The sequence below is a fragment of the Dipteris shenzhenensis genome, chromosome 18, assembly GCF_047967505.1.
Source record: "Dipteris shenzhenensis isolate YYH24624 ecotype China chromosome 18, Dip_SZ_1.0, whole genome shotgun sequence".
NCBI lineage: Eukaryota > Viridiplantae > Streptophyta > Polypodiopsida > Gleicheniales > Dipteridaceae > Dipteris > Dipteris shenzhenensis.
The window spans coordinates 2,799,226-2,825,666 of record NC_141613.1 but is presented as its reverse complement, the minus strand read 5'-3'; the positions used below and the strand labels follow the sequence as shown (position 1 = coordinate 2,825,666).

Genomic DNA, 26,441 nt, shown 5'->3' with positions numbered 1-26,441 from the left:
AGAATGAATGTCCAAAGTGCAAGAATCAAAAGTTAGCGCTCGGACCGAAGCTCCAGGCGGGTCCAGGAACCAGAGCCAAGGGAGCGAACCAAGTTTCAATGGCAGGTATTTCTGTAAATGTCATTACCTGCCCACTTTCTTGTAATTGCACTTTCAATACTTCGTTGTTTGGTTCCCATGATCTTTTCCGAGTTTATGGAGAAGTTAGGGACCAACAGGTTCACATTCTCTTTGACCCGGGCAGCTCTCACAACTTTGTTAATTACAAATTTGTGCAGAAGATGGGGCTGTCCACGATACCTAGCGATCACACCTATGAGGTGCAGCTTCCAGCTGGGAAGCAGTTTTGGGATCGCAAGATTGAAGCGCTTCCTATCCAGATTCAAGCATACACAGGGGCTCTTACGTGCTATGTTATGCACTTGGAGCATGTAGACTTGTTAATCGGAATAGAGTGGTTTAAAACCCACAATATTCAGATTGGATGGACAGAGCATACCCTTTCTTTTGTAGATAAGGACACCCAATTTTGTATTCAGTGTGATAAAATTCCCTCTTCTCACGGACCTATTGTATCTGCGATGCAGCTTCGGAATATATTAAACACTTCTCATTATGATGCCTATCAATGTGTTTTGATTCCGCTTTCTTCATTTGTTGTCTCTGTAAATAATAAGAATGATTTAGGTGTGTTTGAACACCGTGAATTGAAAATGTCTTTAGATAGTTTTAAGGATGTATTCCCTGCTCAACTGCCGGAAGGTTTACCTCCAAAACGATCGCATAGACTTAGTCCCAGGGGCTCAACCTATTAGTGTACCACCTTATAGGATGAGCCAGCTTGAGGAGGATGAGTTAGCTACTCAGCTACAGGATTACCTGAATATGGGCTATATACGCCCAAGTAAATCACCTTGGGGTGCACCTGTCCTCTTAAGAAAGAAGAAAGATTCTACAAGGAGAATGTGTATAGATTATAAACGATTAAATAAAGTGACAATAAAGAATCGATACCCTCTACCTCGTTCCGATGATCTGATAGACCGTTTGGCCGGAGCGAAGTATTTCACAAAGATTGATTTGCATACGGGTTATCACCAAATCCGTATCTATGCTAAACACATAGATAGAACCGCCTTCCGAACTAGGTATGGTCACTACCAGTTTCTTGTATTACCTTTTGGTTTGACCAATGCTCCTGCCACTTTTCAGCAGATGATGAACGATTTGTTCCGAGATTTTCTGGGCAAATTCGTTGTAGTGTTCTTAGATGACATTTTGGTATATAGCCGAACACTTGAGGATCACATAGGACACCTCCGGATTGTCTTAGTTATTCTAAGACAGCATAAGCTCTATGCCAAGATGAGTAAATGTGACTTCTTTATGAAGGAGATCGTTTACTTAGGACACAAGATTTCTTCTGAAGGTATTAGCATTGATCTGGATCGTATCCAGAAGGTTTTAGAATGGCCTATCCCTCAGACTGTGAAACAACTTCGTTCTTTCCTAGGATTTACGGTATTTCTACGGAAGTCTGTGCGTGATTATTCACATATCACGGCACCCCTGACAAACATATTGAAAGGTCGTGGACGCAGGTCTACCCAACCGATCTCTTGGAATGATGCATTGAACAAGGCTTTTAAACCTTGAAGTTTTCTATCAAGGAAGCACCCGTTCTTGCATTACCCGATCCTACGCGGCCTTATGTTTTAGAGGCCGATGCGAGTGATTTTGCGATTAGGGCAGTCCTATTCCAAGAGGGCAGACCTATAGCTTTCGAGAGTAAGAAGCTAGACGACACCCAATATCGTTGGCCCACACTAGAAAAGGAACTTTATGCTGTAGTGTATGCCCTTAAGGTTTGGAGACACTACTTGTATGGTTCAAAGTTCCTTGTATTGACTGATCATCAGTCAATTAAGTATGTGTGTGATGGATCTGAATTGAGGGGACGGAAAGCTAGATGGGCAGAATTAATGCAAGATTTTGATTTTGAAATACGTTATCGTTAAGGGTTCGTTGAATAGTGTGGCGGATGCCTTAAGTCCAGTCAAGTTTGTAAATGCTATGTCATTTACGGAAATATCCTCAGACCTATTTCAATCCTTGAGAGGGCTATACGCAACTGATAGTCATTTCAGTTCTTATTGGCAGAGAGTCCAGGATGGGAGCTCCATGGTTGACCACGACTCAGGGATTGTGCCACCTACGGTACAGGCGGCGGGAGGTTAGTGGATGATTAGGAACGGCTTGCTGTTCCGGAATGAAAAGATTTGTGTGCCAGATGTTCTGGAACTTAGATCGAAGATTCTCTGGAAGTGTCATGATGCTCCTAGTGCTGGACATCCGGGTATACATAGGACTCTGTCTCTTGTGAAGCATACCTTTTATTGGCCTAAGATGCGTGCATTTATTGAGAACTATGTAGTAGGTTGCCGGGTTTGTCAGGTTACTAAGGCAGAACGCCATAGAAGCGCGGGTTTATTACAGCCATTACAGATTCCAGGTAATAAATGGGAAAGTATTTCCATGGATTTTATTACTGGTTTGCCTCGAACGCGCAAGGGTCATGACTCCATTTGGGTCATAGTCGACCGTTTGACAAAAATGGCTAGATTCTTATCTACTAGAACAACTATTTCAGCTGTTCAGCTGGCTCACAAGTTTGTGGACCACTTGTTTAAGCTGTATGGTTTGCCATTTGACATAGTCAGTGACAGGGACTCAAAGTTTACAAGTAACTTCTGGATACTTGTTTTTGAGAAGTTAGAAACTACTCTAAGTATGAGTTCCTTGGATCATGCACAATCCGATGGCAGTACAGAGAAGGTTAACCAGTTGGTTGAAGACATGCTTCGGGCATATGTATCTAAGAGACAGTCTTCATGGGAAGATTATCTACCTATGATAGAATTTGCTTACAACAATGCAAAGCATTCTAGTACTGGTTACAGTCCTTTTATGCTTATGTACGGGTTTCAACCTAAGTCACCAGTTATGGTTGGGTTAAAAGGGATTCAAAATGATGCTGCTAAGAACTTCTTGCTAGACATGCAAGAAATGTTGCAGTTTGCCAAGGAGTCTATTAGAAGTGCCCAAGATCGAGACAGATTTTATGCTAATAGACATCGTTCACCTAGAGAGTTCTCTGAAGGAACGATGGTATATTTGCGAATTCCCAAGGAATCCAAGAGCCTAAGTACTGGTTTGGTTCCGAAATTATCCCCCAGATACTGTGGTCCATTCAAGGTCATTAAAAGAATTGGACCAGTTGCATATCGACTAGATTTGCCTCCTGATGTTAAAGTACATCCAGTCTTTCATGTCAGTAGACTGAAAGAAGTTTTGGGTGCGGATGATCAACTTGTTTCTCCTCAAGAGATAATAGAAGTTACAGATTTGACTTTTATTCCACACGAACCTGAGTGTATTCTTGAATTTCGTGACAGACAGATTCGTAATCGATCTATCACGGAATACAAGATCAAGTGGAAGGATTGTGTTGAGGAGGATGCAACATGGAAGACATTACAAAACCTCCAAAGAACATTTCCGGATTTTTTAGCGAACTCAGGAGTGAGTTCTTAGAGGAGGGGAAGTATGTCATGTGCACGGATTGGTATCTGACGTGTACTGGTAACACAAGACTAGCTCAAGTAGCCTGGGGGAGGCTTAGAGCTAGGCAGGCTTGATTCTCGGGTTGAGTGGCAAGGGTACAAACCAGTTTGGGTCTTCACTATTTTTGGCGCTTGGGGCCCGAGTCTATAAAAGGGGCCCAGGGGTTCAGTTCTCAGAGAGCCGATGGGAGCAAGTTTCGTTCCCAGGTGCTAGGTCTGATCCTGGATTGAGTCGCGGACGCGCGCCTGCATCTTAGCGTAGCCCAAGGCCCAGTAGCAGATCTCAGGCTTCACAGCGCCACCTAGTGGTATGGGACACCATGCTGGTTTGGATCTGGTTGGGAGTTCGTGCCAGTAGCTCAGCTCGTGGCTCGGAGGGGACATCTCCTGATTCGGGATCACATCCCGTAGATGTCATGGTTGGGTGGTGAGCAGCCTGCTCAGTTTCTCACGTTGTGTGTGTGTGTTTGCAGATCAGAGGTTTTAGGAGTGCTGGGACGTGTCAATGCAGCAGAGAGGAGCACTTGGGAGCAATTCATCTTTGCGATCAGGGGAAGGGACCCTTGGCACGAGGCAGAGTTTACGAGAGTCCCGCGTAGCCTGCAATTCTCCTTGGGTCTGAGGAGACAGGATGGATTGTTGAAGCACTTGGAAAAATGTTATGTTGGGGATTGGGAATTGCAGAGGGGTGGATCTATATGCATCCTAGCAAGTACTACCATGTCAGACCATCCCCGATTGTCCTTCACCTCGAGCAGCCCCGCCACAAAAGGGGATTCACATCCCCGACTACCTCTTGCAAGAGGAGGAGGTTTAGCAGGCAGTTGAAGAGATATGGCAGCCGCCAAAGGCCACAATGAGGGATGGGCAGCATGGGTTGAGCAGACGTTTGGAGGCTCCTTTCACGGACCAGGAGCTCAAGGAGGCCCTCCCTCCCCCTAGAAGTACCCAAGGAAGAATGGCATGACCCCGACGTTCTTTCTCAGCTTCTGCGAGCACACCCACAATCCTTGAGTCGTGGTTGGATTTGTCTGATCCCCAAAGGGGGGGATAGATCAGACATTCCTCAGTGGAGACCTATCACACTGCTGGATAGCGCATACAAGATCCTAGCCAAGGTCTTGATTGCAGCCCCACCTCCCAGACATTATCCATGACGCGCAAATAGGCTTTGTGTAAGAGCGAAACATCCTGGACAACATCTTCACCTTTTGGGAGTAAGTCAATTGGGCCAGGGAGGAGTCGCAATCCCTCCTCTTGGATCTCGAGAAGGCCTACGAGCGACAGGGTGGAGAGGTCTTTCCTAGAGGGCACGATGCAGCATCTAGGTTTTTACAAACAAGTGGATCACAGGGGTATTGGCTCTTTATGCAGGGAGCTCCAATCAAGTGATCGCCACAAGGGGGAGACCTTTTCTCTTTCTCAGTCGGTTCAACACGGCTGCCCTCTCACCCCCTTTCTCTTTCTCTTTGTAGCCGAGGCTCTGGGATGTTTCATGCATTCCCAGATAGTAGGTCTCACAGGGATGCAGCCCCCCATCAGACATGAGGAGGAGCTTCTAGACTTAGAGTTCGCAGACAACACATGCCTTTTTGTTGAGGGTACCGCAGTGAGCCTAGAGGCGGTCAGGGGCGGTCTAGCCGTCTACTGCGAAGCATCCGAGGCTCGAATCAATTGGACCAAATCCATTGGCTTCTCCATGGGCTTCAGAGGCAGTCCGAGAGGTTCATGATTGGGGTTTAGCAGATTCCCCCAGTGCTAGAGAGTGTGTGGTTTACCAGCTCCTCCTCGCCACAGCCTGGTACATTGCCTCTTGTTGGTGCTTCCACCGAGGCTGCATGGGGGAGCTGTGCCGCTTGATGCGAAATTTTCTTTGGGCAAGATCGGACAACACAAGGAACATCACAGCCAGAGTCGCCTAGCAAACAATGATTCTATGGATATCATTGACCCAAATATGCAGAGCAGAGCCCTCTCGGGCAAGTTGGTTGTCGTTGTTGGGCAGTGGCAGCAATCACACAGATGGATTTGTTTAGAGCCCCCCCTCACAGGGAAGGGCTCCCCTTTGATGAGGAGCCTTTTTAGAGTCTGGCAACACCTTTCCAATGGTCTCATTCGGGCCAGCCCGTTCTACAGGGAGGAGTTTTAAGCATTATCCACTTATGTGGCACCTAGAGCTCCGAGATTCAAAGGGGTGTATGCTAGGACAGCGGACGCACATTGGGTGGGCACATTGGGACAACAGTCACGCGAGGTCTTTTGGGGTCAAGAGGTGGCTCCCGCGTGAGGCAGCAGCCAAGGCACAGACGCTTTCTCACCTGAGGAGGGTAGGCATCCGGATGATAGAGATTGAGGCAGTGATCCCAGTCTCTTGGTGGGAGGGGCTCCGTTCACCTTGGACCCTGCACTGCCGGCACAAATGCTAGCCAAAACGGCAAAACGCCAAAAACGGAGTTTTTGGCCCAAGCCGAACGGGGAAACGAGAAGCGGCAATATAGTACAATTTATGTGTAAAAATTAACTTTTTATAAATAATACAATTATGAATATAGTGCTTAAAGAGGGGGGAGAGAGAGAGAGAGAGAGAGAGAGAGAGAGAGAGAGAGAGAGAGAGAGAGAGAGAGGGGAGAGGAGGACTTTTCAAGGAGGTCGGAGGGAGTAGGAGTAGTAAGAGGAAAGTGAGGGTAGAGAGAGGACTCCTCAAGGAGGTCGGAGGGACTATGAGGAGTAGGAGAGTGAAGAGGGTAGTGGAGAGGGTAAAAGAGAGTAGAGGGTGGAGGACAGGTAGGAGAGTGGAGGGTGGAGGAGAGGTAGGAGAGTGGAGCGTAGGATAGATGTAGGCCATTCTATGGGCTATCCATAGGTGCCACTTGTTCCTTGGTATGTGCCTTGTAGGCCTAGTTATAGTTAGTTAGGACTATTGGTACAGTTAGTTCATGTACCATCTAGGTCAGTTAGGACACTTAGTCCAGTTAGGGCAGTTAGCCCTAGGGTCTTTTGTTATGTTGGCTCCCCCTAGAGCCTCCACACTTGTACTTGCAGCATTTTTCATTACAACAGCTTGTTTTTTGGCTTCTTGCACTCATTTCTGAGCTTCCATTGCTTCCTACACCCAACAGGGGTATCAAAGCAGGTCACGGATCCATCCTCTAGCCATTTCCAGCCACCCGGAGTCCTCCTGGAGCCATTCAGGGCTTCGCCAAGCATTTATGTCGCCAGAAACCACTTCCAGAAGCTGCTGCTGCATACGTACCCTGATTTCGGTGCACCAGAACTCATTTGCAGATCTGTAGGGAACGATTTACACCAAGCGGCTCCACACGTGTGAGCCGTACTATCCATACAGACTGTACGGCCACTGCTAGCTTCACATTTATTGCTGTACGGCACATTTTGAGTTCATTCGAGGCAGTTTTGAAGCTGTACAGACGTCCTAGGTCTGCATTTAATGCAGTACAGCTGCCGTACATGCATTACGAAGTTTTCCAACACTCTAGAGCCATTTTCGTGAAGCGTGAAAGTGTTTAGAAGCTGTCTCGAGCTGCATGCCAGCTGTTGAAGCCCTTTGGAGCAGTTTTCTTGCTGCCTCGAGCTGTGTGCCGCCTGTTGAAGCCATTTGGAGTGTGTTGAAGTGATCTAGAGTCTACTCTTTGAGCCCATTCTTCTTCTTTTGGCATCCCTTTGCCTCAGGCTGCAAGTTCCCCTCCATTGGATCTCTTTCTCTCCATTTCTAAGTGCTCTCCTCCTCGTGGGAGCACTTTCTTTTGCTGTAATTCTCATTTGCTCGCATTCAGAGCCTTCCACTGTTGTCCTTTCGGGCTACATCATTGGGTAAGCCGTTGTTGCATTGGTTCTTTCCAATTTTTGCTTCATTTGCATTTTGGAAAGGCCTCGTGTTGCCTTTGGGGATTTTTCTTGCAACAGGTACACCTTGGGACAGCAGAGTCTCTTGCAGGCATAAGCTTTGAAGCTTGGGCAGAATTTTGTTACTTGATTTTGAGAGGTTGCCTTTCTCTCATTTGCTTTGCCAGTTGGTGCATTTACCATGTCTAGCGGCAAAGATGATTTATTTGGGATGCTTGGGGCTGATGACAGGCTTGATGGCACCAATTATCCCATGTGGTCATACATGATGGGACATTTTTTAATTGCCAAGAATCTATGGCATATTGTTTCAGGTTCTGAGGCCAGGCCTACACACACTGCCACTGGTTCTTCTTCAAGTGATGGGTCTTAAGGTGATGGTTCTAATGCTACTTCCAGAACACCTGCACCTCTTGCTTCAGGTACTTTGCCTCCTACACAAGAGCAGATTCAGTGGGATGCTCGTGATGCCAAAGCACATGCCTTGATTGCTCTTTCAATGAAACGGGTTATTATCCCTCATATCCGGTCTTGCAAGACAGCTAAGTAAGCATGGGATCAGCTTGCATCTTTGTATCAGGTGCGGAATGAGGTGAGGGTTGCCTATCTCCGCAAGCAGTTGAAAGACTTGAAGCTTGAAGAGGATGGTAACATGGATGCCTATCTCACTAATGTGAAGGATTTGAAAGAGCAGTTGACCAACATTGATGAGATTATGCCTGATTCTCAGCTTGTTTCTAATACCCTTGATGGGTTGCCCGCTTCATATCAAGGCTTTGCTACTACATTGAGATTGGTTGCAAGGGGTGATGCCAATCATGTCTCATTTGACCAGCTGGTTGCTCTTCTTCTTCAGGAGGAGCAAAGTCGTGCAAATTGCAATGCTTCTATGGCTAGTGTTCAAGCATTTGCCCATCACAAACACAAAGGTAAAGGCAGGTTTCAGCTGGAAAAACCTCTCATTCCCATGCTGATCATTCACATGGTGCCTCTTCTTCAGGGGATAACAAAAAGAAGAAGAGATGTAACTATTGCAGGAAACCTGGGCATGATATTTCTGAATGCGGGAAGCGCATAGCATCTGAAAAGAAAAAGAAAGACTCTAGTCTTGCAATATCTAGTTCTTCTAGTGCAGAAGATCGACATGAGTTCGTTAATTTTGCAAAAGACCAGCATTGGGCTTTCTTGGTTACATGTCAGTATAATCGTGATGTTCATGATGCTTGTATGGTAGTTTCAGATGTTCATGATGCCTGGTTCTTTGATAGTGGTGCTAGCAAGCACATCACTTCCTGCCGAAAGTTATTCAGCTCATTAGAGCATACATCTCAAAGGGGCAGTGTCACATGTGCCAATAATGCATCATATACCGTGAAAGGTATTGGGCAAGTTGCTCTTACTTCTGTCTCTAGTGGTATTGTTACTCTAGAGCATGTTGTTAGAAAATACCCAACAGAGGGTACACGCAGCGGAAGACTAATGCCCAGGAGCTCACACAGTGTGCGGTGTGGGGTGTGGCATCACAAACTTCTTTACTTTTGTGCATTCAATAGATGTGCAGACTCATCAATAGACAATGAACCGGCCAGATAGAGAAACCACCAAAATATATATTTCCGTCCAAAACTATGGACACAATACAAGAGAGATAGATCCAGAGTCCCACCAATGGTGTGGTCCTCTGATCTTACCACAAGGTCCTTCTCCTATCTGCTGGCTATCTCTAGACTCGAGTCCGCGTGCTCCACCTGGGGCTTCTGTAGACTTTCCGTCCTTTGACCTCAGCTCCTTGCTGCCCTAGAAGACAGCCAAGGTCTCAGCCTCACACTGAGCTAAGTCTGCAGCAACACTCGTACTCCTTCAGCTTCTGGATGTAGGCCCCAAGGGTTGTGCTCTGCTGCTCCTTTCTGCTCTGCTGGAAGCTGTACTGCTGGATGCTGAAATGAGGCAAGAGCCTCTCCTTTTATAGGCGCTGAGGCCTGGCAAAAATACCGACTGGTCAGCCCTATTTTGGCCGACTCAGTCTGGCTGAAAACTGACCTGGTTGGCTGTCCCTACCAGCCCAACCAGGGCCCTATATAAGGGACTTCACTAGGCCCTTTTCAGCCTTTGTTCCATGCAGGGACCCAGCCCTCTTGACCAGCCTAACCAAAGCCTGGTTGGCTGGCTCAACCAGCCCCAACCAGCTCTACTGTTGGCCGACCTGTTTGCTGATCTGTCCCACCATATTCCTGCGCCATCTTTAGGGTATGCTGCAGGCCATGTGCCTACCCACACACCTTGCCAGATAGCTTGCCATGTAGGCGCCTGTACACTAGGATACCCCGCCATCTCGTGCTGCTCCAGATATGTCTCTTCCAGGCCAGATCTATGCCATGTATGCATCGCCATCTACCATGGTCTCGACGCCATGTGTTGCAGCCATTTTGATGCGTTCAGGTACTTTCCTTTTTCTCTCTTGGGCACATCCTGCCCTAGGTCTCCCTCCCCCACGCACTCCTCATTTGCGGGCTTACAGATGGGGAGGTGACCTTTCCAACACATGTGCTTTATGTTCCAGGCATTCATAAGAACCTCATTTCTATTTCAGCCATTGCTACATGTGGCTTTCACGTTCTTTTTGATGGTGTTAAGTGTGCAATGTATGATGCTACATATGCCTTTACCATGGTCTTGTTTCGCACATTGACTGGAGGTCTTTATAGACTTGATGCTTATGACAGATGTTTGGATAATGATGCTGCACTTGCAGATGCACATGCCTTTGCTCTTGATTCTACCATGGCAAATACCCATTTGTGGCATGAGAGGTTTGGACACCTCAATTTCGGAGCCCTGGTGAAGTTATATAAGGAGGGTATGGTTGTTGATCTTCCCAAAATGCATATGCCTACAAAACATGTTTGTGAACCATGCTTGCTTGGTAAGATACACCATGCTGCGTTTCCCAAGGATGGGAGAGTTGGTGCTTCATGCAAGCTTGATGTTTGTGGACCCATGAGGGTTGTAGCTCTTGGGGGATTCTATTATTTTGTCACTTTTATTGATGACTTCACCAAGTACACTTGGATTTTCGTATTGAAATCCAAATCTGAAGTTTCTTCATGCTCCAAGCACTTTATTGCCTTGCCTGAGAATGAGAGTGGGCTGCACATTGCTCACCTTAACACAAACAAAGGAGTTTGCTGTTTTTTTGGCTTCCCATGGCATACATCATCGATGCACGGTGCCTTATACTCCTCAACAGAATCCCGTGGCTGAGCGGGAAAATAGATCAATGATAGAGATGGCCAGGTGCATATTGAAAGGCAAACACTTTCCTAACAAGTTGTGGTTGGATGCGGTCATGTGTGCAAATTACATCTTGAATAGATGTCCTACAAAGGCATTGCAGGTTATCACACCTTATGAGGCTTGGACGGGTCGTAAGCCTCGCATTTCCCACATGAGGACTTTTGGATGCTTAGCTTATGCTCATGTGCCTTCACAGACACACACTAAGTTGGATGATAAAGCTGTCATGAAACCGGCCTCTAATCACTCAGAATGCAGTGGAACTAAACCTTTAATCACTTCAGTACTTATTTACATCTCACAAAGCATATATCACAACCATTAACCATTGCATGATCACCATTTGGCATTTACCCATTTGTTCACAAACAAAACCACTGAAAAAGGGATGGAGGCTAGAATGCCCCTACTCAACAAACATAGACAAGTGCACCCGATTGGCCGCAAACACCGTGGCGCCCCTTTCAGTATTTCTTTATATTTCACAGTGAAATGATTACAAGTTGCATCTGGGAGACCTTCCCTGCAACTCAGCACGCAGCCCCAATTCACTGAGCCTTCGCAAGGCTTTCAAGCATAGAACACCATCACATAAGTTCACTTAACCCATAGGCTCAATCCAAAGGCATTCTCTTTTCTGAGTGCAATTCCATTGGCTGTCCAGATGCAATCACACTGCACCCCAGCTGCACTCTCTTTGAGTGGTTTCCAGATGGCATTCACAAAGCTTTTCAAAGCTTTAAAATAAAATCAGCAAAGTGCCCAACCAAAGAATGACTCATGTAGCATTGCCTGGGCACATATGAACCAAGAAAGAGACAGCACACGAGGCCAACCAGAAATTGCAGCAGCAAAATCACAACTCACCAAGCCCTGAAAACTCGAACCAAGTCCTCAATTGCCAAGAGGACATAGTAGCCAATGCCCAATTGCATTCTCAGCCAAAGAGGAGTGCAAAGGCATGAAGAAAGAGCATTTACAAGAGCCGACCAACAAGAATTCCATTGAAAAATGTGAAAAGAAGCACTTCTGTCGCGAAGAAGTGGGAGTTCTTGGGCTCAAAGGAAGCGTGCTTTAGAGAGGAATGCATTGAGAAGGTTTTGGAGAAGTTTCATCGCCGGAAAGTCCTCCAAAACTGAGAAAAACCAGTCAACCAACGTGTGAGATCACTCGAAATTCAACAGAAAGCTGTAGCTTTACAAGAGGAGAGGCCCAGGAGGCTGTAGAAGCAAAAAGGTCTAGAAAAAACCACTTTTGCAAATTTGACCAGCAAAAGCAGTGCTCAGCTCTGCCCGTTCTACCAAACGCACGGAGGGAAAAGCATATCACTGCGAAGGGGAGGCAGAGGGGAAGCCATCAGGCCAAACAGAAGTCGAGGAATCCAAACGGGTGAGGAGTTATGAAGAAAAACAGAATTCAGCTGAAGGAGGCTGAAAAACCACTCCAAAATCTCAACAAAGGGAGAAGATGAGAGAGAAAACCACACATGTGAAGTTTAGAAGGTCTAGGAATGGCAAAGGAGCATGTAGAAGGCACTAGAGCCACCTAGAACTCTAGGGGGGCCATTGAAGGTACATGGCCCTCTAGGGGGCCCATTAAAAATGCCATGTCATCATTTTCCAACAGCCACTCTTTTAATTCCTTGGAATGCCTTTGGGCCTAGGGATTAATTACGCTTATGTGCTAGGCACCATGCCACGTTTAATTACACATTATTAAGCCCACGCTTGGACTTTTAAAACCAAAGTTGTCACGGTCTTGTAGTGCATTAAAGTACTTAGAATTTCACGCCCCTGTGACATGTCAAGTGCATTTTTGTTGGGTATAGTTCAGAAAGCAACGGCTATAAGTTATATCAGCCCCGCACGGGCAAGTGTTTTGTCAATCGGGATGTTGTGTTTGATGAATCTTCCACTATGCCTTTGCTGGACTGTCAAAAACAGCCCGTTGTTGATGCCCCTGACATATTTGACAGCTTGATGCCTTTGTTTCCATCCGATGCTCGGGATGATGCTCCATCTAAGGTAGTACCTCCTCCATCTGTTGGTCATTTGCAGCCACATGTGCAGCCAGAAATTCAGCTTGATATGTCTCTCATTGATCAGGATCATTTGCACAGGGCTCTTGACCAGGAAAGAGCTGAAATTCAGGAGCCAAAAAAGATAGCCCGTTGGCTCCTTGACACATTAAAAGACAGCAAACAAGACACTCCTCTGCCAGCCCGTACGAGAGCAGCTGTCCGGAAAGAGCATGCTAGTTTTGTTGCTTATGCTTTGGTTGCTACAGCTTGCAATGAAGAGCCATTATGTCATCAAGATGCCTTTCAGAATGATTGTTGGATGAAGGCCATGCAAGCTAAATTGGATTCCATCCATCAGAATAACACTTGGGAATTGTGTGATTTGCCTCCTAGCAAGAATGCCATTGGAACTAAGTGGGTTTATAAAATCAAATGGAAAGTTGATGGTTCAGTGGACCGTTACAAAGCCTGTCTTGTTGCTAAGGGCTATGCTCAGCAGCATGGCATTGACTTTGAGGAGACTTTTGCTCCCACTTCCAGGATCACTACTATTCACATTGTTATTGCCTTTTCTGCCCACTTTCATTGGGAGATACATCAGCTTGATATCAAGACAGCTTTCCTTCATGGGCATTTGCAGGACGAGGTCTATGTTTCCCAACGTCCTGGCTTTGAGGTTGAAGGTTCTGAAAGGAAGGTATGCCGCTTGAAAAAGGCCCTCTATGGATTGAAGCAGGCACCTCAGGCTTGGTATTCTAGGATTCATACTCATTTGCTCACACTTGGCTTTCAAAACAGCCCTACAGAGACTACCCTTAACATCCGCAAGCGTGGGACAGATTTGCTGATTTTAGATCTTTGTGTGGATGACATGCTTGTGACTGGGACACATGCTCAGCAAATTGCAGATTTTAAACTTGATTTGCGGTAGACATTTGCTATGTCTGATCTTGGTCTTTCGCACTACTATCTGGGCATCCAATTTGCTAGCAGTGAGGGGGGCATTTTGACGTCACAATCCAAGTACATTGGACAGCTTTTGCAGCATTTTCAGTTTGAGGATTGCAAGCCAGTATCCACACCATTAGAGCCTGGTTTTCACTTCTCTTCTGAGGATGGCAACGTACATGTGATGTCACTCTATATCAGCAGGCAGTTGGTTGTTTGATTTACCTATGCCATACGAAACCTGATCTACAGTATGCTGTCTCACAGTTGAGCGAGTATATGCACAGCCCATCTACGCACCATTGGCATGCCGTGAAGCGTGTTTTCAGATATCTTAAAGGCACTCAACATTTAGGCCTTCTTTATGGGGCTGATACTTCACTTGTCATGCATGGATTCACTGATAGTGATTGGGCTAGTTGTTTGGACACTCGTGTGTCGCATAGTGATAATTGTTTTATGCTTGGTACTTCATGTGTTTCTTGGTTCAGCAAGAAACACAGTAGAATTGCTACTTCTAGCTATGAAGCTGAGTACAGAGGAGCTTTTACAGCTACAATGGAGTGTGTTTGGCTTCAAAAGCTACTTGCAGATCTTTGTGCATGTCAATCTGCTCCTACCGTCATCTTCACTGATAGTCAAAGTGCTTTGGCTGTTGCACGGAATCCTGTTTTCCATGCTTGCACAAAACATATTGAGGTTCACTATCACTATCTCGTAGAGCGATTATCAGCAGGTGATATTGAGTTGTCTTATGTTCCCACTGAAGATAACTTGGCAGATCTTTTTACAAATGCTCTACCTCGACCTAAGTTTGAGGCTTTTTGGCAAGCTTTAAACTTAGTACCTTTTGTAACTTGATCTGTTTTACTATGTACAGTCATAGGTTGCTATATCCCTACAAGACGAACATGTGCAACCATGACATTAGATATCTATGTATCCTCAGCCATGTCCAGGATACTTCAGCCCATACCATGGAGGAGGGTAGGGTTTGTAGGCCATCCTATGGGTTATCCATAGGTGCCACTTATTCCTGGGTATGTGCCTTGTAGGCCTAGTTATAGTCAGTTAGGACTATTGGTACAGTTAGTTCATGTACCATCTAGGTCAGTTAGGACACGTCCAGTTAGGGCAATTAGTCCTAGGGTTTTGTTATGTTGGCTCCCCCTTGAGCCTCCACACTTGTACTTGCAGCATTTTTCATTACAGCAGCTCGTTTTTTGGCTTCTTGCACTCATTTCTGAGCTTCCATTGCTTCCTACATCCAACAATAGAGGAGGGTATAGTAGGCAGCAGGCATAAAAATCTGCAATTGGGGTTTTCCCAAAAATCAGGGAAACAAAAACGCGGTTTGGCCGTTTCCATTTCTGTTTCCGTTTCCGTTTCCGTTTCTGACGGCCAAAACACCGTTTCTTGCAACTATGACTGCCGGGCCGGTCAGTTCTCACGTGCAGGGGTACCCCTCAAGATCCGTTTCTTCCAAGATACTCTTCTTTCTTGCCGCCGCTGCTTCTATAGGGTCGGACCAAGTGGCCACTTACAGGCTGAGTTAGAGAGTGATGGCGGGGATGTGGAAGACTTGTGGGGGTTGGGATGGCAACGGATCAGGGTAGTAGGCCAATTGACTACCATCTATGGGACGGCTGCCACTAACTACCTGCGCAGGGAGTATTCCTGAGAAGCCCTCACTGTAGCAAGAGTTTCCAGAGCTTGGAGTGAGACCCCATACCACCATCTTGCCCAAGAGGGCTTTGCTCTACATCTCTCGATCAATGATGCCAAGATCCCCTTGGGCTTGTGGCATGAAAACACTCTGCCACACCACCCTAACTCAAGTGTTTCGAACCTACCAAAAGGAAGTTGCGCACCAAGCGCCTGAGCTGTCCCATACAACCCTCGTGAAAGCACCAACAAAAGGCTATGTACCAGGCAATGGCAAAGAGTACCTAGTTCGCCACCAAGGCCATGCCTGCTAGTGAGAGTTTGGCCGAGCTCCAATACAGGAGATTGCGCCGCATGGTATCCTGAGGATTGGAGAAAGGCTAAGGCTGCAATGAGGAGGCCGCACCCTAAGAAGGAAAGGAGAGCTCTACAACGCCCTTTCCGGGGGCTTCGGATCCGCAGTAGGGGGAAGGGGGGGGGGGGGGGCGCTAAACTTCATGTGTCTCACTATATGGCAAATGTCTTGAGTCAATCTCCGTTTTTTCATTTTAGTCGAATTGTAGTAGCTAAAGCTTTCAATGACGGAGTATAATGCATGTCTAATCAATCTCCCTTCCACCATTTTAGCCTAATTGTAGTAGCTAAAACTTTCCATGATTAAGTACAATATATGCCTAATTGTGAAATTGGAGAGGAAAGAGGATACACCACAAAACCTATAATATACATCTCTATGGAAAATGCAAGGTTTGCATATTTACGTAATCACACAAACTTTTGCGTGATTTTCATTTGTACCTACTCAACTTTTAGAGATACTAGGGTAGCCTAAGTCTGGAGAAGCAGAGCTTCTCTATTCGTTGCTGCTCCCCCCTCTCCCCTCCCTTGTTCCCAGCTCTCCACTCACCTGCCTCTCCCCTCCCCCAACTTCCACCTCCCTCTCTCCCGCCTTCGCGCTTCTCCCTGCAAGCGCCTCTTCCCCCCCCCCTTCCGCCTCCCTCTGTCCAGCCTTCGTGCTCCTCCCTGCAAGCCTTGCAGTGTTCTTACTCCCCCTCCTCTGTGCAGACCTGCAAGGGGTTCCAGTACTCCCCGTGCTTCATCAACTGGTTGGGAGGGCTTTTGCCCCCCTGGGCTCCTTGGGTGCAGCCGCAATCAGCCACCTGGTTTGTGGCTGCTGTGTGGAGCCCGTTCGTAGACCGGACTACCCCGGGTGTGATATGAGATGCAGCAGGTGGTTGCTGGGGTGCTGACTTTGCTGAAAGACCTGCTGGGTCAGCTCGTTGCAAATTTGGTCATGTTGAAACAGAGTGCTTATAGAGATGTGTGAGATGTCTGATGTGACTTGGAGGGTTCTGCCTATGGCAGAGTTTTTTTATGATGAGCTGTTGCTCTTTTTGATGTAGCGACCCTTTTGTTTGAAGTGATAACAAAGACAAGAACAAGCCTACCGCTAAAGAAAGTAACGCCAAAGTGCTAATAATCCTTAAGCAACAAACCCATGACCAAGTGAAAAAACTGTGGAAGACCATTAAAAAGTGTATAAACTGAGGAACTGCACCACTAACCTTCTTAAGGTAAGCATGTAATATGCCCCACTTGGACATCCGATTCTCTAGAAGTATTGCCAGCAACATTTCTACCAGTTTCCGAGATAAATTGCGTTCGCTCGTTAAGAACACATTTTTCACTAGCTGCCAAATTGGAGCAATAGCTTAGAAAGCCAACATACGTCTTCTCTCTCTCAATTTAAGATACGGACAGATGGTTTCGGTGGCACTTGATTAATGAGTACTTTACAAAGGACTGCTGCTCTGGTCACCTCCTCTTTTCCCCTCTCAAGCAATTAAAAGTTAAGACTAGAAGGACAAAAACCTGTTGAGTAATCGTACTGCCACCCCCACTTGACGAGAGAGACAATGTGGCCCGCGTAATCCCGCGGGGATCGATCCCATGATGTTCAAAAAAACGGCGATCTTCAGAGGCAACCACTGCTTGCCACATGAAGGCCGGAATATCTGAGGGCTGCACGTTGGAAGCACTCGAAGACGGCCTCTTCCCATCCACAACTCCAACCGTGGCAATTACCGTGCCATGGCGATCGTATATTACGCTGCCCATCTTTCTCTCTTCCTGACCGGAAGATGAATGCCCTGTCTGCTCGTCAAAAAACCGACACCACCGATCGAGAAAATCAGGGGGGACAGCGGACAGCAAAGCTCTTACGAAAGCGACTGCGCCTCCAAAGAAGACAGCGATTGCGAGGCCACGAACTGACAGGCTAATTGTCGACGCTGGGGGGCGGATGGGTGGCTGAGTTTGTGCTGCCTGGCATCCAAGGCGAGGATCAACTGATTGGGCAAGGGGAGGCAAAACGGAGGTACGAGTGTGTAAGTGAAGGATCGATGTGCGTGAGTGTTGCAGCTGCAGCAAGCGATTGAAATGGAGACATTGGATTGCAAAATGGAGGGCGAGCGAGGGGGGGAGTTGGGGGGGAAGCAGAGGCGACGACAGAGAAGCAGAGAGGCACCCACAATCCGCCATAGCTGCCCAGCTTGAGCTTGCATCTCCCACAGCAAGCTTGCTCCACGCCCAAATGGTAAACCATGCATATGTTTAAGCTTCATTAGCATTTGCCCAAATGGCAATACATGCATCTGTTTAAGCTTCATTAGCATTTGCTTTTCATGTCATGTTTAAGCTTCACCCAAAGTATAATCACACTTTACTTCTATAAGGGCCACTCCACACGCTGCTTGAAATTTGTTAGCACTGCCCCGTTAGGAGCAGAGCTCTTGCTACTACAAACTTTCTATTTTTGACGGAACAACTCCAGTTGTACTCAGCCACTTGAGGGTAGTGCTCTAGGCACATGTGCCTCTTGTTTTTTTTGGGGTAGCCTTAGCAACAACTTGATTTCTGTTGCAAAGCGCAAAGCAGAAATTAAGTATTTTTTGAACTTTTTGGAAAAGAAATTATGTGATTGGGTAGTTAGGTGGGAAGTGTTAGAGTGGAATTCTGTGATTGGGTAATGAGGTGTGCCCGCTGTGTGCCACTTGCATGGATTTCCTTGGACAGGTCTGTTGTGGGTCTAATCTCTGCACACATCTCGTCTTCTTTCATCGACTGCCTACCGCCTCCCGGAGTGATGAACATATTGTGCTGTTGTTGTGGTTTATGTTTTCCAGCAGTTGTGGTGTGTAGCTGCACGTGATGCTTTTGGTGGTTCCAGTTTTCCACAAGTTCTGCTCCGGTCCTAATTATTTTGAAGGTTGTGCTGCTATCGATTATGCGACTACCTCCCGCTGGCATACGATTATCTTCAAGCCTGTGCTGTGATTGTTGTGCGACTACCTCCCGTCGACATAATCTTTGTCAAATCTTCCCCTTAATTGATTATGCCAACTAAGGGAATAATCAAGCTAATAAAGGAATTCTTTCATAGGGAGACACGGGTTTAAAGCGTGGATTGCAAGCATGTTCTTCTCGGCTGTTCGGTGGGATTTCCTCTCTTGCAATTGATAATTGCTTGCATGCAGTTTTCATGAGATTGTGGAGAAGATGCACATGTTCATCTTCATAATTGCGAAGTGGAATTTTTCTCTTGCGCTCTATGACTTGTTCGCCTATAAAAACAGGATGCATGAGCGATGGTTGTTCAATAGTTGTTTGTGCAAACTTTGTGATTAGTTGCAATGGCTAGACTAGAGGCTTCTTACGACTATATGGATACCGATAGTGGAGCTTTTGAGTGAGGTCTTTGGTGATAAGAAGACTTTGCTTTCATTCGTATTCCTGCATTATGATTTTTGCAACAATGAACTGATGTTCGACGTTCTTACCCGCAGGACTTGCCCAAGTTTGTCTTGATGCACTCCAGTCTGTCATGACACCAGCGTCTGGCATTTTCACACAAAGTATAGCTTCGAAAGCCATAGCAAGTTAATGTATTAGAACACAACACATAAGTTCACAACAAGCAATATACTTGTTGACATTGTCTTTGCCTCTCACAAGTTCAGTGAGACAATTCCAATACATCAATACAAACAATGTTGAGAATCGCACGTTGCTATTGAAAAGAAGAGTGCAATTGGAACAACTTTTTCCAAAAAGCATAGACATAATAGCAAAGTATACGAAACGTGACACTAGTCTACATGCAATTTGCTTGACTTCCTTTGTCAGTGATTACACAATCCTTGGAACAATAACAAAAAAATGCAAGAAGCCTAAAATCATTAGGTGCAACAACTACAACGAAAGCAAGGCCTTGGAAACTACTACAGAGAGTTGTGCACTCTCTTCCTTCCACTCCACAACAATGAGCCAAGTCTCCATGAAGGTGTTCCTACATGGCACGATATGTGCAATGGAAACAAACAATGCATAAAAACAAATTTAAACAAACTCATCCCTAGAAGCCAAGCATCGTCATCACTACAACCTCTACTTCCACAAGTACCAAAGATACTTCAAAATTTGCAAACATCGCAAACACCAATAAATATGACCTCGAACTTGATATGGCAAACCAAAGTAGGCCAAATCAATTCCACAATACATCATTGCTAACATATAGACTTGTGCCAAAGTACAAATATTATGCTACACTAAGGAAGCTCAACCCCGAACAATGTCTACTTTTAGATGGCATCATGCTCAAGAAAAGAATTGAAAAAGAGAAACGTTTTCATGTTTTCCTGACTGGCAATGCTGGCATAGGAAAAACATTTACATTGCTCGCTATTGTTGAAGCACTTCTAAGACATTATTCACACAAAGAAACTTCCAATGTGGACCTCCCTAAAGTTCTTCTTTTAGCGTACACTGGCAAAGTAGCATTCAACATTGAAGGCACAACAACTCAATCATCCTTGCATTTTTCGCTCAAGGAAAGCCACTACACAAGCCTATCAACACAGCTGAAAAACTACAAGAGTTATCACAATTGTATATGGACCTTGAACTAGTTGTCTTCGATGAAATCTCCTTTATTGGGCACAATACATTGGTTGCAGCAGACATGCGCCTACAGGAGCTCAATCACAACCACTTGTAACCATTTGGGGGCATTGATGTCCTCCTATGTGGGGATTTGTGCCAAGCAAGCCCAACCAAAGACTTGTGGCTCTTTACCACACCACAACAACTTCACAAGAACAATAATGACATTGTACTGGCAAAACAATGTTTTCCAATATGAATTACAAAGCCCAATGCAACAAACAGATTCCCAGTACCTTCTCATACTAAACAAAATAAGGAATGGGTGAGAAAGTGAGGGATCAAGGAGGGTCGTAACACCATGAGAGAGACATAAGGTAGATAACAATCGATCTATTGCAATCTCTATCTTCAACAATACATAATAGGCTTCTTATATAGAGAGAGCCTTTAGAATAGTCAAACCATGTGGGATCCTCTCATCCACATCTCTCCTTGTGAATATCCTGAATCCACATCTCCACATCATGTAGTCCACATCCTAGGGTGGCTACTTTGATACATTCCTTATCACATACCTTTGCCCTTTAATCTATGTGCTCATGGCACCATATCTCAACACCTCCCCTTGGTGCCATGATCCTTTGGCTACTGCAAGGTGGTCAGATGTGAGTTACATTCCATCACCTCCCCTTAGTGCATGCATTGCTACTTAAGGTGGTCAAGTGTGGTTTTTACATGTCAATACCTCCCCTGGGTGCTTTCATAGCTACTCTCAGGTGGTTAGGCTTGTTTTATAAAATATAGGCAAGGTTAATACATTCCATTGATGTCACCATTTGGCTCATGGCTTGATGACGATGCTATGTAGTTGACCTGCTGGTTCTTCAATATGTAATCTTCGTCCTTGTGTCCCAGCTTCTTGCAATGGTGCCACTTTGGTTTGTTCTTCAGTCTACAGTCACTTTGATAGTGACTTATCCTTTCGCAATGGTAGCACTTCGTTGATGTTTTATTGAATAGTGCTTGTTCTTCATTATAGCTGTTGCGTGTAGATGTCGATGTCGATGTCGATGTCTTCAACTCTCTTTCTTTTTCAAGAAGAGAGGATACGCATTCCTCAAACTTTGGATCTAGCAAATTCTTCAAAGTGGTTGTCAGTGCACTGTACTCTACAGGCATGCTTTTAAGGAGAATTGCAAATGCATCTTTCTCCCCTACTTTTGCATTTATGCCTTCTACTTGGGTCATAATGCTTTTGATTTTGTTGACAAATTGTGCCATGGATTCATTGAAGCCCATGTGCATACCATAGAATTTAATCTTAAGATGGATTTCTTTGTTTTTGGCTTTTGCACCACACACTGTGTTCAACTCATCCCATGCATCCTTGGCACGATCTTGGAGTCTATATGATGAATTATGTTTGGACCCAAGTGCAAACCAATGAGTGATAGTGCCGCTTCATCTTTTTCCTTCCAGGCATCATTTTGTGCAATGGGTATTTCTTCTTTTACAGTCTTCCAAAGCTTTTGATGCATCAGGAGATACCTCATTTGTGTAGACCACGTATGGAATCCTTCCCTAGTGAACTTCTTAACAGTTGGGGTGCGTATTGCCATTGCAAAGGTCTTACCAGTTGAAGATACTTTCAAATCTGGTAGTGTCTAATTGCATACAAAAAATCTGAGTTGACAAGCGCGTAGAGCTTGAAAAACCGGTTATTTTTCCTTTTTGGAGCGTGTGCAAATTCCTCCTGGATTGGAAGTTATGGCTTGTCAAAAATTCTGTGAAGAAAAGAAGGCCTTTGCTAATGTGGCACAGGGATTCACATGCACAATTCCATACTGTGCTTAGCAAGGGTTACTGTGTGCCTAGGTGGCATGATGATGTGGCTTTAACTGAACCATAAGCCTTAACTATGGCTTAACTTAACCATAGTTAGTTTGACCAACTGATCTACCACGTGGCAAACGATTAACCCAATCCCAAACCCAGGGTTAACTAACCTAACCCGATTATGATTCTATCTTGCCACATGTCCTTACCAAAGGCTAAGGTTAGACGTTAGAGGAAATGAGAGGAGAGCTTTGAAGATTTGGATGATGCGGTGAATGCGACACAGTTGCAGGTTGTTGAAGGAGTCGACTGGAGATAGAGCGCACTGTTCGTTTGAGAAGTTGGTGCAATGCAAGCGGATCTTCTATTGCAGCGTGCTTCTTGTGAGCCAGAAGTAGGGATAGGTGTCGTGATGGATTGGAGCAGCCGTTCGTTGGAGAATTCGTCGGTGGACTTGTTGCAGGGCGTATGGATATGCAGAGCTTGTCATGAGCGTCGCTCGTTTTGAGGCTTGCAGATGGAGGATTTCAAAGAGCTGGGGTGCTGTTGTAGAAGATAGATGAGGCTATTACTGCTAGTGGATGGGCTTGCAGCCAATGGGAGATTCGTTCGTTGAGTCGTTAGGTGGTGAGCTTCATGGGAGCCTTTGGGAGCCCGTCTACGCTGTTGGCTGTGGGGCTGTAGAAGGAGGTCTGTCATAGTGGCTTGCAGTTGCCCTCAGGTGCAGCGATTGCTGATAGGCGCTGCTGTGGAGGAGAGACTAGTGGGATCCATAGGAGCTGAGGCGATCATTTCTACCGGTTGGCTGGTTGTTGAAGAGTTGCAGGAGCTACTGTTTCAGAGACGAAGGATTGCAAAAGGGGAAGTGGGCAGAGGCGGACAAGGATGAGCCTTCCAACTAAGATTTGGATGTCGAACAAGGCTGGGCTAGCAGCACCAAGCAAAGTTGACAAGCATGCAGAGAGATGTTAAGATGGGCAAGGCCAAAAAGGTTGTAGAGGCTAATTGAAGGTGGGTGTAGATAGCTGCTATAGAGGTCAGTGGGCTTGTAATAAGGATAGGACTTTGAAGATAGTCTACCTCTCTCTCTCTAAGAATACTCTCACAAGACAGCATGAAAGGAATGAAGAGCTCAAGTGAAGATCACTCTTTCTCTACATCTAAGAGGAAAAAAAAACATGAGCACCTAAGGTGTACCTACAACTAATCTAGGAGAGCTAGACCTAAGCTCTGATACCATGAGAAAGTGAGGGATCAAGGAGGATTGTAACACCATGAGAGAGACATAAGGTAGATAACAATCGATCTATTGCAATCTCTATCTTCAACAATACATAATAGGCTTCTTATATAGAGAGAGCCTTTAGAATAGTCAAACCATGTGGGATCCTCTCATCCACATCTCTCCTTGTGAATATCCTCAATCCACATCTCCACATCATGTAGTCCACATCCTAGGGTGGCTACTTTAATACATTCCTTATCACATACCTTTGCCCTTTAATCTATGTACTCGTGGCACCATATCTCAACAATGGGGTGCACACACCACAAGATATTTTGTACTTAAATGAGAACTTCATGAGAAAACCACTAGACAAGAAATCAATCCCCCATTTACTCTACACTAACGCTGCAAAAGATATTCACAACAAAGAGGTTTTTGACTTGCTACTACAAGGCAATGAACATGCTCTTCATGCAGTAGACAAGAAACACAAAGCATGCAACCAAAGCATAGCCATACCAAACAACTCCAAGAATACATCGGCTTGCATAAAAGGCAATGAACATGTTCTTCATGCAGTAGACAAGAAACACAAAGCATGCAACCAAAGCATAGCCATACCAAACAACTCTAAGAATACACAGGCTTGCATAAAACCTTGCACTTGAAAAAAGAAATGATAGTTAAACTTTGATTTGGAAACTTAGACATACCAGATGGCCTTGTGGATGGTGCAAATGGAATTTTGAAAGGCACAATGCTACAAATAGACTCGCTGTACATTTGGATCCTCTTTGCCAAATGCCAATACCAACAAGCAAACACACATCTTTACAATGAAGACACTCCCTCCAATTGGACTCCACTACACCAAATCACAAGAGAATTTCAAATAGGAAAGAATAGCTTGAACAACATCACGCGTCGTCAATTTCCAATACAACCTATGGTGGCCGCAAGGACAATGCACCATTCCCAAGGACTCTCCATGGACACCCTTGCATTTGACCCATCCCTCATCAAGGCACATGGGCTTACATACACGGCTCTTTCACGTGTTCACAACCCAAATAACCTTTACCTTATCAACAAATTGGAAGCAAAACACATCAAAGTCGACATCAACATGCTCAAAGAAATTGATCGCTTGAAAAGAGAACGATAGTGGATCCCAAAGCAAGTGAATTTCAACGTTCTTGACAACAACCATAGCACTATCCAATCATTGAACACACAGTTGCTCAAGTCTCACATGCAAGACATACTAAGCGACAACAACCTCCTAAGTGTAGCAATCTTGTGCCTTCAAGAGCTTCACAACAACACATCAACTACACTTTCCTTGCTAGGATACAATTCATTGGGAAAAAAATCAGGAGTGGGCATAGCCACTTGCTACAAAGACGCCATGCAATTAAGGGAGCAAAAATACATTACAGATAGAGGTTTCCAGTGCCTAATGACAAAATTCACATATAACTCCATAAACAAATACACTATCATCAAAATATACAAGGCTCCCCAGGCTACACTCATTGCTGTGTTGAATATAATGCCTACGAAACATGGAGCATGACACGCCCACTGCTATCATAGGGGACTTCAACATAAACTACAATGCCTCAAACTCAAGCATTACACAACTATAAGAATTCATGAAAAATTACAACATGACACAATTGGTTCACGACCCAACCACCACTACACATGGATTTACTATTGACCATATTTGGATAAACAACCATGAATACCACAACCTCTTCGGAACTAACTACATTTATTTGGTCTGACCACTCCCTTGTCTACACAACATTCAAGCTCCCAATAGGGTAGGCCTTCTGAATGTAATTCACCTTGTTTTTTTTTTTGGGTGAGTAAAAAAGGAATATTCATTATTAAGGGAAATTAAAATTCAATACAATGCAAACTGCACTAAGTCAAACTCGGTATAAAGCAGAGGTTGCAAAACTAAGATAAGAAACTATGTTGCCACTATAAAGCAAAACCATATTGAGTTCCTTCACCAAATCAAAGACCCATGCTTGAGGAATAGGCTCGTGATCAAAAACCATTGCAAACCCTCCAAATGTTCCCAATAATAGCTCGCATGAGATGCCAAAGTTGAATTTGCAAGTCATTCATGTGGCGATCTCCAACCAAGGTGTTCTTCCACCATACCTTGAAGGAGACACTCCTTTGCTTCAAGAATTGAACTGTAAATTGCCAAACTTGAACTTGGTATAAGTCACATCATAGGCCTTCTTGATCAAAGTGCTGCATGATGAAATCTCTCAATCTTAGACATTCATAATGCATGAGTGAATAACCTAAAGATGTTAATGCTTTCACAAAAGATGGATTTTGGCAACCTATCATCTTGAAGATGGTAGCGCTTAAGTAGCTACACAAAGGGGTTTTTTAAAATAGGGGGACTTACATACCATTTACATGTATGAGGGGATTAATAAAATAGCAACTTAGTGTAATTTATATCTGTATATTTACGGAGGGATGTCCAAATTTTAAGATCGAAAAATGTATACATGCAAGAGGGGGTTTATCAATTACATGAGAAAATGTAAAAAAATGTGAGCATAGGGATGTTTTAAATGCATGCTTGCTTGCAAGTGCTATATAGCATTTATAAATATTGAATCCCTCCCTGGGCTAAGTAGAAACTTAATTTGTGAACACTTTCATCCCATTGCATTGGTGGAGGCATATAGGAAAACTACATACACACACCAGATTGAAGGTAGATTCCAAGTTTTGTTCCCTCTATATGAATCATAAATCTACAATCCCTTGATTGAAACCACCTTAGTCTAAATGGATAGTGAAAAGGTGGTCAACAAAAACATTTGGATATTCTATTAAACTTCTAAATGTTCATTGAGTGGAAGTTGAGTGGAGATGAATCAATTCCTCTACTATACTCATGGCTTTCCATCCCTACATGTACAAGTGGATTTTGGGCCCATCTACACTTTAGGAGTATCAAGGAGGGAGGACAAAG

At 45.0% G+C, this 26,441-nt stretch overlaps 1 protein-coding gene across 1 annotated transcript in view; it reads right to left on the bottom strand.

Annotated features, from left to right (window-relative positions):
• The window catches only part of LOC147890708 (uncharacterized), a 160,778-nt gene extending 142,737 nt beyond the window's left edge, over positions 1-18,041 (bottom strand). Inside the window, exons 1-2 of the mRNA XM_087389494.1 lie at positions 17,287-18,041; positions 16,980-17,105 (exon numbers count right to left, since the gene is read on the bottom strand). Coding sequence (XP_087245620.1) covers positions 16,980-17,105; positions 17,287-17,955 — 795 coding nt within the window. The 5' untranslated portion in view covers positions 17,956-18,041. The remainder of the gene's footprint in view (positions 1-16,979; positions 17,106-17,286) is intronic.
• Between the last annotated feature and the right edge of the window lie 8,400 nt (positions 18,042-26,441).